General features: G+C 41.1%; 1 protein-coding gene across 1 annotated transcript in view; it reads right to left on the bottom strand.

The window, feature by feature from the left end:
- Positions 1-269: 269 nt before the first annotated feature.
- Positions 270-16,208, bottom strand: part of CTSC (cathepsin C) — a 35,069-nt gene continuing 19,130 nt past the window's right edge. The window contains exons 3-7 of the mRNA XM_044258348.1: positions 15,866-16,032; positions 11,079-11,234; positions 7,085-7,200; positions 2,635-2,766; positions 270-1,275 (exon numbers count right to left, since the gene is read on the bottom strand). Coding sequence (XP_044114283.1) covers positions 773-1,275; positions 2,635-2,766; positions 7,085-7,200; positions 11,079-11,234; positions 15,866-16,032 — 1,074 coding nt within the window. The 3' untranslated portion in view covers positions 270-772. The remainder of the gene's footprint in view (positions 1,276-2,634; positions 2,767-7,084; positions 7,201-11,078; positions 11,235-15,865; positions 16,033-16,208) is intronic.

Genomic DNA, 16,208 nt, shown 5'->3' with positions numbered 1-16,208 from the left:
CCAGGGGATAATTTTAGGCTAACCAGTCATTATTTGAGTATGTTCCTTAGCATAAAGGTCCATAGTCGTTGTTGTTGTTTTTTCAGTTGAAATATACTCACATTCTTTGTTTTTAAAGTACTTACATACATAATAACCATGAATCTAACTGAACGGTCAGTGGTGAAAACTGTTAAGCATGTATATGTATTTTGTAATCTGTATCACCTGAACACTTACAGAAAAAAACTTTTTAAAAATGTAATAATCACTGCCATATTTTCTTGCGATTTTTATTTTAAAGATTTTATTTGAGAGAGAGCGCGGGCGCATGTACTCCTGAGCAGGAGGGTGGGTGTGGGTCATGGGGGCTGGGGAGGAAAGCAGAGGGGAAGCAGACTCCTTCCTGAGTGTGGAGCCCAACCTGGGGCTCAATTCCAGGACCCTGAGATCATGACCTGAACCGAAGGCAGGCGCTCAACCGAGGGACGCAGGCGCCCTGCTCTTGTGATTTTTACAATTTAAAAGTAAGTCTGTGTTCTCACAAAGGCTTGGGAAAAATGTAACATGTTTGACTTACACATGATTAACAAAATCCTGCGTTTTGTTACTGCAGAGCTGTCAAGTAGGCCAGAGGTCAGTTCAAATTAAAGGCAGTTTTAATTTTAAAGGCAATAATCTTGATAGGCATCTACCTGGAATCCCTGAAAGTGCTGCTCTCAGGGGCTCCCCGTTTGGGAACGGACCCCTCCCCCCACCGCCCGTGGTGAGCGGGGAGGGCCGGGAGCGCCCCCTACAGCTGCGGAATCGGTGTGGCGGCCATGGCGATGCTCTCAATGGCGCACTCATCGGTTCCTCTGCGGATCCGGAAGTACCCGTTCTCCCCCCAGCTGGCGCCCCAGCTGTTCTTTACAATCCAGTAATCCATGCTCGAGGCCGCGTCGGTGCCGTAGCCCACCAGCAGAACGGCGTGATTCGTCAGCTCGAAAGGGTTGAAAGGGTCCCGCAGGCCCGTGTGGTAATAGATCCCCGAGCGGTAGTGGAAGAAGTCATCGTAGACTTGAAAAGCCACGGCCATGGGCCCGTGGTGGACCAGCTCGAGCTTCATCAGGGCCTCATTGCAGGCCCCGTAGAAACCGCCCACGTAGTGGTACTCGGAGGAGTAGTAGCGGGGACAGTCCTTCTTGGGTTTGCACGGCGAATCCGCGGCCGTGTAGGGGAAGCAGGCCTCTTCCACCAGCCCGAAGTCTTGGGCGTATTTTCCTGCGATGAGGTACGGGAAGCCACCTTCACAGCCTGAGGAGGAATACCACACAACTTGTCACCCCTCCGTTAGAAAGCGGCACGGAAGAAATGGTCTCTTTTCCTTTCCTTTTTTTTTTTTTTTTTTTTCTTTTTCCCCATTCTTTTCTACTCCATCAATCCTGTTACACTCGGGAGCTGTTCTTAGCTTAAATGCTGCTTGGCCCACAGCCCTCTACTGCCTGTCCTCTCATCTCCATCGCATGAACACACAGTTATCTGGCACCTGGGCTGGAAGTAACTATAGCCTAGTGCTTAGGTGGGGAGGCTCTGAAGCCTGACCGTGCAGGTTCAAATCCTAAAACTGTGGAAGAATTTCACTTCTCAGAATGTCCCTCTGTTGACTTGTTTGTAAGATACAGATAGGAAGAGAACTTTCCTTGGGGGAGTAAATTAGTTACTTCATGTAAAACCAGGAAAAGTTGGCCACTCTTGTCATGATTAAATAGCCAGACACCACAACATGGCTCTTCCTGAAGGAAGTCTGCTCTGACCACCACCTACCTGCAAAGAAGCTCTAAATCAGGTTCCCATCACCCTCCTCCAGTCCTGGCCATATTATGCATATCCATAAGCCTGGATTTTTTCTTCAACGTTTCTTTGATTATTTAATTTCTACTTTCCTCACTTCAGTCTAAGCGTCATGAAGGTAAGGACTGTCTTTGATACTCAGTCCCCAAGGCCTAGAAGTCACCTTGGTGGTAGTTTTGTAAATATTTCAGAAAGACTAAACGGTCCAATGGCAAAGAATCATTCCTAAGCAGTTTCACTTCATAGTAGCCAAATCTGGGGATGACAGCAGAAAACTTTACGACGAGAATGTTTTGCTCTAAATCAATGGCAGCTGGGCTTTCTACATCGTCACCCGAGGCCTATTCTGGAAGCCAAGTACAATCTGTCACTCTCCCCTAGAGAGAAACCAGTGTTAGCGTGGCTGTAGTATGAATTCAGATTCGGAGTGAAAGTTTAGTTGGAACTGAACCTCTAATATTTAGAATCTATGTGGCCTTCAAAATGTTATAGAACAACTTCACATCTGTCCCGGCTCTGTAAATAGGGCTATAAACAGGACTGTCTACTTCTCAGGGTTTTGAGCGTTGTTGGATAACGTACATAAACGGCCCCGAAGAGCTGGTGCTTACTCAGTACAGAATAACTACTGACATTTTGCTGAATGGTGCACTGAATTCCATGAGAAGCACTTGTTAGTAAGTGAGAAGGCCTGAACTCCAGAACTTGCACCCAGGCGCTCTGACTGTAGACACTGTGCTCTGTGCCACACCATCCTTTTACCTTTGTCCACCATGGCCAGATACACCCAGGTAAATAGCGCCTGAAATACTTGACACTCACCTTGAGCATACTGGCTGCAAGAGACCACCTCCTGAGGGCTCAAAATCGGGGTCTGTGTGTTGTTCGTTAGTATACGGATTCGCGCTTCCAGCATTCCCATCGAAGCAAATGCGTAGCAGCTTCCACACGATGCTGGTGATCAAAAGCAAACACATGTAACCTAAGGGAACTCTGAAGCACTTACAAAGAAACATGGACACATCTACAAATCCGAGGGGAGAGATGCAGTTAATATATATATATATATATATATATATTTTTTTTTTTAAAGATTTTATTTATTTATTTGACAGAGAGAGATTACAAGTAGGCAGAGAGGCAGGCAGAGAGAGAGAGAGGAGGAAGCAGGCTCCCTGCAGAGCAGAGAGCCCGATGTGAGACTCGATCCCAGGACCCTGAGATCATGACCTGAGCCGAAGGCAGCGGCCTAACCCACTGAGCCACCCAGGCGCCCTGCGGTTAATATATTTATACCGATTGCTGCTGCTGTTGTTCATAAGGATCAGTCCAATACAGACGATTCAATCGACAAATAAATACTATTAACCTCATAGCCAAACATAAAGATCTCAGCTTTTTCACCGAAAGGCAAATGTTATGACATGGGGCTTTCCTTGAGACTATTTTAGGAGGCAAAACAAAACAAAATGAAATCCAAAACACTCCCCTAGTCTCTGCAAAGCATTTGACAGTATTTTTGACAATGAAATTATATAGGTCTATAGCACATGGAGCCTCTCAGTTGAGAGATCCCTTTGGAGGGATATATGTGAGCTGAGCTTTTCAGTATCTCAAGAGCAGCATTTTCTTTTTCTTTTTTAAAGATTTATTTATTTATTTGAGAGAGAGCATGACGAGCACACACATAGGGCAGAGAGGACCAGAGGTGGAGGGAGAAGCAGACTCTCTGCTGAGCACAGAGCCCGACGTGGGGCTCGATCCCAGGAGCCTGGGATCATGGCCTGAGCCAAAGGCAGACACTTAATCAATGAGCCACCCAGGTGCCCTAGTGATGCCTTTTTAGATACAATACAATCTTCTAATGCAGACTGTGTTCTTTTCAGTTTATAGGTCTGCATCTACTTTAAACAATCTTCACATTTTCTTCCCCATCATCTTGTCACTAAATAGGCCAAAGTTAACTGGCACATTTTGTTTTTAGAACCATCCAAGTAACACTATCCTTGGGACCCCACTTTCAAATGATAGAGTGTCAAAGAACTAGATCAGCGAGAGTAAACTGACAAAGCCAGTGTTCCTTTCATGAGTCTTCTAATAAATAACATCCCAGGAATCTGGAAATGGTCCCATTTTGATCATCCGGCATTCCTGGGCCACAGCGGCCACAGAAATAATCACTCTTGCTACTAAACACAGAACTCTTCTCATCAGACCATCCAGCACTGTGAGAGGGCTAGGCCATGTGTCCATCCAAGAACTCAGTATGCTGTTAACAGAGACACCATGGAAATGAGGTAAGGAGATGACCTTCCTCAAGCCAGTGACGTTCCCAGAAGAATGTGTCAGCTGCCAAGAAAATTAATGCCTCTCTTCAGTCAAGGCTGGAATACAGATTTTAAAAGGTCTATTATCCCTTAAGAATACTACAGCTTAAAAAATAAGGGGGATCTGGGGTGCCTGGGTGGCTCAGTGGGTTAAAGCTTCTGCCTTCTGCTCAGGTCATGATCCCAGAGTCCTGGGATCAAGCTCCACATCGGGCTCTCTGATCCGTGGGGATTTCTCCTCTCTCTCTCTCTGCCTGCCTCTCTGCCTACTTGTGATCTCTGTCTGTAAAAATAAATAAATAAAATCTGAAAAAGAAAACAAAAGAGTAAGGGGATCTGACTCATTCAGAGGTCTGTGGTGAATACATATATTTCCACCACCTCAAATAGGTAATGCTATTTTTACACGGTTTAAGTGTTTTCAGCTATAGCTTCCCACAACGGAGAACACATGGAGCTAAGAAGAAGGAGTCGGGAGTTTTCTCCATCCTCAGCCTGTCACTCAGCCGTGTGGCCCTGGGCAAGTCACTGGACCTTCCTGGCATTTCTCTTTATCTTGTGTATAAAATGAACAGCATGGAACAGACAGGGTTAAGGTCTCTGCATTCCAGTACTAATGGTACTACAGATGGTATTTAGAACAAGGCTTAAATGAACTAGAGTTTAGACAGTAGGAAAACACTGCACTTCCTAACTAACGTGACCTGAGAGACATTCCCCCCTCTCTCTTGAAAATACAATAGTAAATAAAGACAGCATAGCACAGAGAAGAACCCAGAAAGTCCAAGCCTTCCAATTTCCTAGCTTCTCCTCCCCTCTCAAACTTGGAAGAAATCCAGCTACATGGCTGGTGCTTAAAGCTGCTTTCAAGTGCAAAGGTGAGACCTCATTTGTCCTGCCAATATTTCTTCTTTTCATTAATCTTGATCTACTCTCTGAATACAGAAAAGTTGTGAATTCCCTTAACTTGGGTAATTCTGAATTCTGAGTGTTCTAGAATGCTGGTGCTCCTGAAGTCAGTGGAAATTTCCAAGTAGCCCTGTTTTTAAGAAGAGAAAATAACTAATATTTCCCCAACCTTAAGTAAAGAAAACCAAAAGGAAGTCAAAAGGGGAACCTTAAAAATTGCCCATGTCTGTACAAACCATATTTACAGCACTCAAACAATATGGGATATCAGAGATAATAGCTTTTGCCAAGCTACAAGAAAAGCAGTGTCCAAGAATTTGGCTTTAAAGAGTGTAATTTCTGCCCCCTTGCAAAACACCCCCTCACCCCCAGATTATTGTCTTGTCACCAGTCAGCTGTATCTTTTAGGAAGTAAGTGGAACTAAACTTCTCTTTTGGCCATCTCCCATGCCCCCGATGGATTTAAAAAACTCTCTGTGAAGTAGTTACCCTTTGGTATTTTAGTATTTTGCTTGCAGATCTTGTGAAACGGCAAGTCCCTAGGCCAAGAGCCATGCCACAGTACTCTTTTTATCCCCAGCCATTAAAAAAAAAATCTTAACAGACGTTAGATGCTCTATAAATACTCTATAATACAGCAAAAGCAACCATGCATCAGGCCTTCAATAATCAACACTTGACATACATTATATAATTAATCCTGTCAGGTATAGGGAATGCTTGATGACAGTAAATTTTAATCCTCTCTTAATATCCCTTTAATTTCACTTTCCATTCATTCCTCAATTTACCTTCCAAGTTCTCTCATTTCCTAACCCCCCTTTCCAAAAAAGCCCTCCCCGGGAAAGGAAAGGTAGGGAAGAATTTCCAGGACCTACATATTCTCTAGAGCGGAAGAGTCCCAGAAGAATGTGTAGAAGCAAAAGCAAAGAGAAGAGTCTGATGTCCTCTGTAGGACAGGAACGTGGCTGGCTGGGCTCTAAGACCTGCTCGAAGCTCCGCCCACTCAGAACACTTGGCAAGAACTCACTGAGCCTGGAACTGAAGGGCTTGTGGTGACTGCTGAGAAGTGAGAGGGGCTGATTATCACTGAGTTTCTAGGGAAGGGGAAGGACAATTTATCTTTGGGTGCTATTAATTTATAATCCTCTCAGGAGACACTAATCAGAATGTTTCTAGACAACAAATACTACATCTATTTTATAGTAACAAATCAGTCATGCATACTATAATTATCTTCAAAATGAGCTGAGAAGCAATAAACCTGAGTATGGCATAAATGATCCTCCATGTGATTGTTGGCTAAAATTTAGGATAACAGGATAATTTGCTGTTTACTGAGTACTATTAGAGGAAGAGTTATTAAATCTATTCATATTGGATCAAATTTCCAGAAATAATGGGTAAAATGCAACAAGAGTGACACTTTTGGTAAATCTGCGCTGTGTAAAGCCTCCATTCAGGAAGCGGGGTTAATACTTACCATCATGTGTCATGTTCTGACAGAAAGTGAATTGAAAATGTCCTTACACAGTTCAAAAAATCTACTTTACCAGAAAAAAAAATTTAAAGGATGCATTTTTCTGGGCTCTTACAGTAATTAAAACTAAATGATGGGAGGCAGGGAGAGGTGGAGAGTGGGTGGACAAGTAGCAAAGAAGGATTCCACCAAACCACTTGTAGGAGGAAGACCAATTTTAACTCTAGGCGATCCTTTGTTTCTACAGGAGTCTCTCCTGCGAGAGAGGGCAGAGTTTGTCTTACCTATTACTGATTAATTTCATTAGCTAACTAGAACGTATTTTGAGAAGGATGCCCAAGAATGCTGGGCTCTGCTGGAGAGCTTATCTATTATCCAGGTCTGTCATGGATACAAAAGGAAGAGGTGGCCATTGGCCACGTACGTTCCATTTCTTTACAAAGTGGATCATGCCTGTTGCATCTCTGTATGCCCTGAATCTACCCAAGAGCCTGGCACATAGTAAATGTCCAGTAAACACTTCCAAATGAATAAATGAAAAATCAAGCTTTTTTACCTTGGTTTCGAACAGGAGTAACAAAATTGGTACCATGAACATTTCTCCAATCCCACGATGCTGGCAAATGTAATATCTTCTCATTTATGTCAGCGGTCAGTGGTGCAGGTTTGGGCCTGGAATGGAAATACACATCAGACTTCAATATAGAGTCTTTCCTTTGAGGATAACTTCCTAACCTTTAATTCCATGACTTTAGCTACCTGGCTGCCTAGAATCTAGATTCTGGCCTAAAGAGCACTTGTCCCATCAGAGTTTCCATTATACAACATGTCGATTATGCAATGTATCAATTACACCACTAAGCTGTGTCAATGGCTTCTATTATCTGTGTCTTTTTCAGGATCTATTATCTTTCTTCTATGAAATGACACTGGTTCTATACATCACGGAGATGCTACTGCTAGTATGCTTAAGTAACTGCATTCTCTTAAATAGATTTTGACCAAGAAAGTAGACACATGGGAAGTTAAAGATGGCCTTTGAAGGATACAGAGAAAAGAGAGGAGTGAGGCAGGTGGAAAAGAAGGGAAGGAGGTGCAGATATTAGAGGTCTAAGGATCAAGAAGACTGACCAGCTCCTTCAACAACAGACCAAAATGCTTCATCAGTATCGAAGTGTAGCCTATACAATGTAGTTGGAAAGTAAGACAGGAAAAGCAGAGCTGCCTGGAACAATAGATAGATACATTGTCTGGAAATGAGAAAATTGTCCTACAAGCTTCTTCATATTAGTAATTTAAGACAAATAGCATTCCAGCTCTAGACATGCTAGATTTCTAGGGAGCTTTCCAAGTCTGCTAAATGACTTCATTGTTCCATGTCTTTGTGCTGCTACTCCTTTTATCTAAAATGCCTGTTGACTGCTTAGAAGAAATCCCTTTAGGGGTTTTTCCCTGATTTCTAATTTAAGGACTACTCCCAGAGCAGCCCCTGGTCACCAGACCCCAACTAAAACTCACTGCTCTTCTCTTTCAACTCTTTAGTTAGGACACTACTATTATACCCTGATAATATGTATCTTTCTGATACTGTAACTACTTGAATTTCTCATTCAACTTGGCATTGCCAGACTGCACTATTCCAACTTTTCAGTGGTTATCCTGTACTTTAGACCAGATTCCAATTTAGTCACTGGTAAAGATGATTTCTGGACTTCATGTCCTCTGTAAGTACTCCCAAGGAGCTCCCTTCTGCACATGCTTCTTTTAGAGAGGATGTTAAGTCAAGGCTAGGACACAATGGAAGGGAGAGGAAATAAAGGGAGAGAAAAAAGAATCACATATTAATAGCCATCATAACCTTGAGAATTATTAAAAATAGACAGCACATTCCATTCAGAAATGTCAACTTTTCACTAAAATATTAACTAAGCCAGGACACTGCTGGAAGCTGTATGTGACACAGAGATGAGCATGACATGGTCTTTGACCATATGAAGGTCAGCATTAAGAGACATGAAACAGAGCAATCACAATCACAAATACAAAGAAGTTGTAATATCATAAAATATACAACTTGGATAGTACCCATGGAATAACCAAGGTACTTAAAAAAGCTATGCACCATGAAAACTGTATATATAGGGCAGGGGAAAAATCAAACCAAGAAACAAATCTTGGATACTTCCTTTAAGATTTATAAGTAAACATTAGGGTACGAACAACTTTTGAAGGAAATAAATAGTTTCTGTGATTTCACACTGAGAGCCCAAAAGATTTGATCAATCAACAGATATTAACTAATTGTCTTGTATATACTTAGAAATACACTATGTAATTTGAAAGATAAAGAAGGAATAGAAGTTTGGCAGCAAAATGTAATTTCAGAGCAGGTATCTATCTTAGGGTCATACTGACCTCCTACAAGTGATTTCACCACTTACTAGCTGTGCGACATTTGTCAAAGAGTTTAACATCACAAAACTCCAACTGACTCCTACAAATGGGTATAATCACCTATACCTCTAAAGATTATTATAAAAGTTCAACATAGTAATGATTAACAAGTGCTTAGAACACTTCCTGTCTCTACAAATCCTTAATAGAGTAAGCTCTTATGATGGTAACTACCGCTATCATCATCCGTGTCAGTAACAGGACTAAACATGATGCAGATACATTTATTTAAGCAACCATCTGGCCCAAAGCAGGCACTCAAATGTCAGCTTGCTTCTTCCTGGCATCCTATAAGGCTGGGTGTTTGCCTGTCAAGGTACAGACAGACAAAACCAACAATGTGATCATCGATCTCAATGACGTGAAAACGAAGAGTGAAAGAGGAACTGGTGAGACAGGAAGACTGCCAACATTACTGGTGCACTACACATTACAGGCTCTTCCTTTGGCTCTAGATTCCTTAAGAATCTGGTGAAAGCATTACTCTACATTCTACATTATTCTACACTTCTGGCAGTCTCAATGACTCTATAAACCTCAAGTTAGGAATCTCTGAAGAGATTCTATTATGTCACTGGATTCTTCTAAAAGAACTAATTCATGTACAAAAATGCTACCAAAGACCAAGTAGCCAGACCACAATGTCTACTTTGGTTATTTCCCATTTCACTCAGTTCTACCTCCTACCTTTAAACTCCTGAATGGAGCCTTAGCCTTAAAAGCAGCCCTGCAGGAAGCTAGCCTTTCTCTAAAACAAAGATGGTTGGGTGGAGGGACAGAATCATCAAACATAAAAGCAGCATGGCCCATGAGGCATGGCCACGCAATCTTGTTCTTTCACGTGGGAGCTCTGGGACCCACAGGCTCAAGTGCTGACACCTCTTCCTCTCATGCTCCTTTGGATTTTCACTAAACAGTTCTCGACTTCCTGTCTCACACATGCACAGTAGAACTCTGTCACTTTAGCAAACCTGAGAAATGCATTTTAGTTAATTAACCCATTAGTGGTCTGTTCAAATAAAATCTGAACCAAAAACTCTATAGATGTTAAGGAAATAATCATTGTATTCTCTGAAAACTGGAGAATGTTTCAACATACTAAGAGAGAAAATAACCGACCTACATAATTTACTGAGTCCCACTGACTCCCTATTGGTTTCCAGTTCTCTACCCTTCAGTTATACCAATTTCTTCTCCCAGAACAAAGTATGGCATCATAGGAATATCCTTGGTCATTTAACCCATGTTAAGGGACCATATATTCTGGTATATTCAGTTTGGAGGAAATTTTTAAAAATCTGCCAAATTCCTAACTCTATAAATTCGAAGTATATTTGACTCAATCTCCTTAAGAAAGAAGTAAGCTATGGGGTGTGTAAGCTATAGATGGGAAGTGTCACTTCTGGCTGAGGGTAGCTAATAGAGATAAATTGATATAGAAGAAGCAATTTTTTTTGCTGGACCTTCTAACAAAGAGGTTTTGAGATTTTTATAGGTGACAAATCTGAGTTATTATAGGCTAGGTGAGGGATACTTGAAGCAAGAATGGAGGTAAATTGAAAGCAAAGATTTCGGTAATTGTGTAATATTGTTTGAAAACGGGCCATGGTACTAAATATAGGCATAGTCACATTTAGATGGCTTTGGTTACCAGTAAATGTATTAAGAGATAATAGGTAGTGATGCAACCATAGCTGGATACAGGAAGATGAAACTGGCATTTCAGAGAACGGCTGAGAATGGGCCCGGGAGGGAAAGAGACCCAAGAGATAGCACTAGATAGCACTAGGGAGACAGGAGGTGGGAGGCTGATCATAATGCAGCAGATAAGTGATCAAACCCTATACCAGCATGTAGAAAATGGCCAGGGAACGAAGGAAGTGGCAGATGTTGTGAAAGCAAGACCCATAAATAGGACTCGGAGAGCACCAGAAGACCTATGGAAAGGAGAGGGAGACAGAACAAAGATAACCTAAAAAGTTTAGGCTCCCATGGCCAATAGAATGGTGGGTAAACCATGGAGAGCAGGCTGAAAGGGAGGGTGACCTTCAACACAAATACCTTCATTAGCAATACAGGGATATATGCTTTATTACCTGGGCATTCTCCAGCTACTCCGGCCACCGCTTCTCCTCATCATGTCTCTCAGGGTCAGGGTCTCATATTCCACGTATCTGGTTGCAGTCCAAGACTTCTGCATGGTATTGATCGCTTTCACAAACTCATCGTTATACTTATAGAGCCTATGAGAGCTGCCAACAAAAATAAGGTAGCCTCAGTTATCCTCTTTATTGATGTAATTAGACTCCATTAAAAGAGGTACCCTTATGCTCTGGACCTTAAGTGGAATGTGTAATCATCTTTTAGGAAGGCATTTTTTTGGTAATGTACCTGAACCACTTTATTCAAATCTATAAAATAATCTTTATTTTATATTTTTAGTATAAAAATCCATAAGCTAAGTGCACTTCACTGCAGAGAGAGACATATGATACTGAATTTCCATAGCAGTCAATGGTATAGTCAAACATCACATTTTCAGAACACAAAATTTAGATAAACTGAAATGACCAGATAAAATAATCGAACTTTAGAAAACAAAAACCGAACTAAAACAAAAACTGATCCCTGAAATATTCATTAAAAAAACATGTTTTATTTATTTATTTGACAGAGACAGACAGTGAGAGAGGGAACACAAAGGGCAGAGGGGCGGGGAGAATCATGGGGAGCCCGATTTGGGGCTCAATCCCAAGACCCAAGGATCATGACCTGAACTGAAGGCAGACACTTAACAACTGAGCCACCCAGGTGCCCCGGATCCCTGAAATATTCCTAACCCTCATGAAACTTCACTGGTCTCAAGTCATTTTGTAGTGAGGCATTCACAGTATGACCCCATTAACCCAGCTCAAGAATCCTTGGGAGCCATGAGTAACTGCATCAGACTCTCTAGCAATAAATTTTACCAATTTTTTTAATCTGAAAATCCCCTTAATCTGGCTCTAAAGTTATCAGGCTTCTGAAATGCATCCTGCTCCTTGCTCCTCATATTTTAAATAAACCGTTGTTTACAGTAGTTTCTGTTGATATCTTTTGTTCAAACAAAAATCGGTTTTCCTGGTACCAAAGCAAATTTGGGTTTGGTTCATACATGAAGAGACAACCTATGAGGAGGGTCCAAAAAGCACCCTTTACTTTTGCCTGAGGAGGTGCACAGCCTGGAATTGGAATATCACCTATAAAAATAAAAATTCAATATATATGTATAAGGATGGTCAATGAAACACTTTAATAATAGCAATACAGTATAAAAAACCTAGGGGTGCCTGAGTGGCTTAGTGGGTTTAAGCATCACCCTTCAGGTCAGGTCATGATCCCAGGGTCCTGGGAGTGAGCCCAGCATTGGTCTCCCTGCTCAGCGGGGAGTCTGCTTCTCCCTCTGCCTCTGCGCCTGCTCACTACTTGTTCCTTTTCTCTCTTTCTCTCTCTCTAAAATAAATAAATAAAATCTTTTAAAAAAAAGATAAATAACCTAATAAGCATTTGAAGATAAGGAATGATTAAAGAAATAATGGTACTTCATTTACTACATAGTTTATTCAGTGAAACTGTATAGAAATCATTTAGTGTGTGAGTATTAAGGGAAACCACACTAAAACAGGAGTAGGGAGGCTGGCAGGGAGCTTTCATGCCCTACTACTGGTCATCAACTGTGAATCCAACAGGAAAATAGGGACCTTGCATGTGAACACCGTCTACTACCAGTAAGAGGAACAGCCCAGCCAACAGAGATTGCCACATCGCAGCCAATGAGAAGCCATGATACTTTCACCTCCTAGTTTACTCCAGTGGACTTTTTGTTCATAGAGCCTTCCCAACCCTTCCTTTCTCCTATAAAAGAGCCTGCTTCTCCTTTGTTCTGCTGCCTTGCCTACAGTTTTTGCTGTAGCTTGTCTGTCCCAGTTGAGGTTCCCTGCTATTCCCGAATAAAACCATCTTTTGCTGGTAAAATAATTGGTAGTTTTAATGTTAACAAGTGATATGGAAGAGTGTTCAAACTTTATTAAATAATAAGGCAAGTTATCAAAGTTTAGATAGAATTAATCCCTTTTTTTTTAGAATTAATCCCTTTTTATGAAAATACGCTTATATTCTAAATACATCTTTGCAAATGCCAAAAATGGTACGTCTGAGTGACAATGTAGGATCACTACCTTTCCTCACCTTCTATAATTTCTACAATTTACCTTTCTTTTTTTTTTTAAAGATTTTATTTATTTATTTAACAGAGAGAGATCGTAAGCAGGCAGAGAGGCAGACAGAGAGAGAGGAGGAAACAGGCTTCCTGCAGAGCAGAGAGCCCAATGCAGGGCTCGATCCCAGGACCCTGAGACCATAACCTGAGACGAAGACAGAGGCTCAAACCTCTGAGCCACCCAGGTGCCCCTACAATTTACCTTTCTAACATTGTAATAATAATAATAAAAGGAGATGATGGCAGAAACTGTGTATCATGTACATATAACATGGCAAACATTATTACCATATGGTGCAAAACAATATATTACTACATGGGACCTGGGTTTATAACCTTGTTACTCAAACTTGGTTCTTGAGTTCCGTATTAGCGGCTGTACCTGGAAGCCCTCTAAGTATCCAGTCCAAACCACCTAAGTCAGAATCTATGTCGTAACAAGATTCCCAGATGATTCAAAGTACCACTAAATTTTGAGAAGCACTGGTTTCCCTGTTATCAAATGCCTGGATACAGATATAAATAAATCTAGCACAAAAAGCATGTTTACAAAGCAAAAAGATTGGGGGAGTTGATTAGTCACACAATTCAAACCCGCATCAAACCTATGTGCCAGGTGCCAGGAATGACAGAATATACGACATTATTTCTACTAAGGAAGGGTCTGTTACTTAGGCGTAACTCATTATCCAAGACTTCCCAATTATCCAAAGCAAGACATACCTAATCTGAGTAAATCTAGCCATACTGGGAACTTTTCTTTCTCTTTTTATTTAGATGTTCACCAAGGAAGTATTCTGATACAGTCAAAAAACCTGGGAGCACTGAAGACAGTAAGAAAGATGTGGAACTACATGCAGAATATTTGTGTGTTTTTATCAAATTTCTTCCTTTCTTGGTGCAAAGTGTGGAACCAGAGAGGCACCTTCACTGAAGACATTTTAAAACTGCCCTAATCATATTTCTGACAACACTCCTACAACAACAAAAACAAGTTATAGTTGTCTCTTTAGACGTGGGGGTAAAATTTTAAATTGTAAATGTGTATTTTTAAGTATTTTCTATTGATGAGTCACTACTGATTTTGACGTATTCAAGAAGCAGAACTCAGTCCTACTTCCCTTGCTTTATCGCTGATGGCTGGCAACCATCAGACACAGACATGTGCATTGTAATAATGACAAGCTAGGTCCCAAACACTGATTTTCAATGTTTAAGATCCAAGGATACTGAAAATAATGTACTTTACTATGGGATGACAGATCATTGAGAGCTGAAAGGGACTTGAAGGGAATTTAGTCCCCAGTGTTCATTTTATAGGTGATCTAACAAACACAGGTTCTGAGCACTCCAGCTGGTAGTTTCTTCATTAAATGAGGCAACATTTAAAATAATCAAGAAGAGCACATTAGTAAATAAAATCTCCTAAATGGTGGGGTGAAAAGTGAACAGTTTAATAAGAAATGCATTGTTCAAGGATCAAGCCAAGCCAAGCAATTAAAAAGATAAATTCAAAATGGAGGGGATGTATTAGTTTAGATCTTGGTGCGTACTTTTCCAGACAAGTACGACATGTCCTCTTTAAACCCATGCCCCCAACCTCTCTACAACAGAATCATTCATTGCCAGCATGACCTGGCTTAGGAGGATTTATTCATATGTACTTTCAGTGGATTTCATAAACGAAATGAAACAGAAAAAGTTGCTACCATTAATATCCATTTGTCTTCTCCTTCCAAGTGAATAAAATCTGAAATCTCTTGTTTGTATGGTTCAGTTACTTAAACTGGACCTTATTAACAAGAATATTAGCTACTTGTTTTATATGTTGAATTGTGTCCTTCCAGAATTCACTGCTTTAAGTCCTAACCTCCAGTACCTCTGAAAGTGACTATATGTGGAGATAAGACCTTTACTAGGGAAATTATGGTAAAATGAGGTTGTATGGGCAGTCCCAACCCTGATTAAGATTGGGTGTGCTTAAGAGAAAAAGAGAGGACACAGAGAGAGGGTGGCAGTGGTAAGGACACTGGAAGAAAGTGGCCGTGTCAAGCCAGGGACAGCAGCTTCCCAAGAAACCAAACCTGCTGACACTGATCTTGGACTTGTAGCCTCCAGAACTGTGAGAAAATAAATTTCTGTTGCTTAAGCCACTCAGTCTGGGGTCCTTAGTTAAGGTAGCCCTAGCAAACTACTACACTCCATGAATACTAAGAATTTTTATTTCACTTATTTACTGTCTTGTGTAAAATATATTTCTATTAGTATCACCAACATTTGTTGCAACATAAACATTATGTATCTATGAGAGTTCTACAACATGTTATCACATAGCAATAATAAAATGATTTTTCTTTATCAGTCACTGCAATTCTATGGTCTCTCATACAAATTTCCTTTAAAGCTACCATTAGTCCATTACTTTGGGAGTGCTATGGAGAAAAACACTTTCTCCTCTCAGTTCCATTACTCAACACCAGGGAGGTTTTACAGAATATGGCTTCTGTTTCTAAGCCAAATAAACTTTATGTAATCAAAATAAAAATTTCCAAGAACTAACCTAGACACATACTTCTACATAATCTACAGCAAAATTAAATGTATCTCCCACTGATGACAACTCACTTTTCCTGGAGCCTCCCAGAATCAGCTGTGTTCACCTTCACCTTCTCAGGGGTACTTCCCACCTTGGTCCCAGTGAAACAAGCCCAGTTCCGGCCCAGCACATCATGCACCCATCCGGGCAGGGTCTCGTTGCAGTAGCTGGTTACGGTGTGACCCTCTTCTTTATACTGCAATTACATCAGGGGAGGAAACGTCAAGTGAATCAATGATCATCTCGTAGGTCCATTTCCCTGGCTCCCGTTCAGTCAAGAAGCTTCATCTTGGGAGCCAGACTCTGCCAACCAAAATAAAAACTTTACCCTGCGAGTTACATTCTGCAAGTTAGCCTAGAAAAGGATGAGAA

This window comes from Neovison vison, chromosome 7 (assembly GCF_020171115.1).
Source record: "Neovison vison isolate M4711 chromosome 7, ASM_NN_V1, whole genome shotgun sequence".
Taxonomy (NCBI): Eukaryota; Metazoa; Chordata; class Mammalia; order Carnivora; family Mustelidae; genus Neogale; species Neogale vison.
Note: the sequence above shows the minus strand (reverse complement) of the source record. Positions and strands in the feature narration are given on the sequence as shown.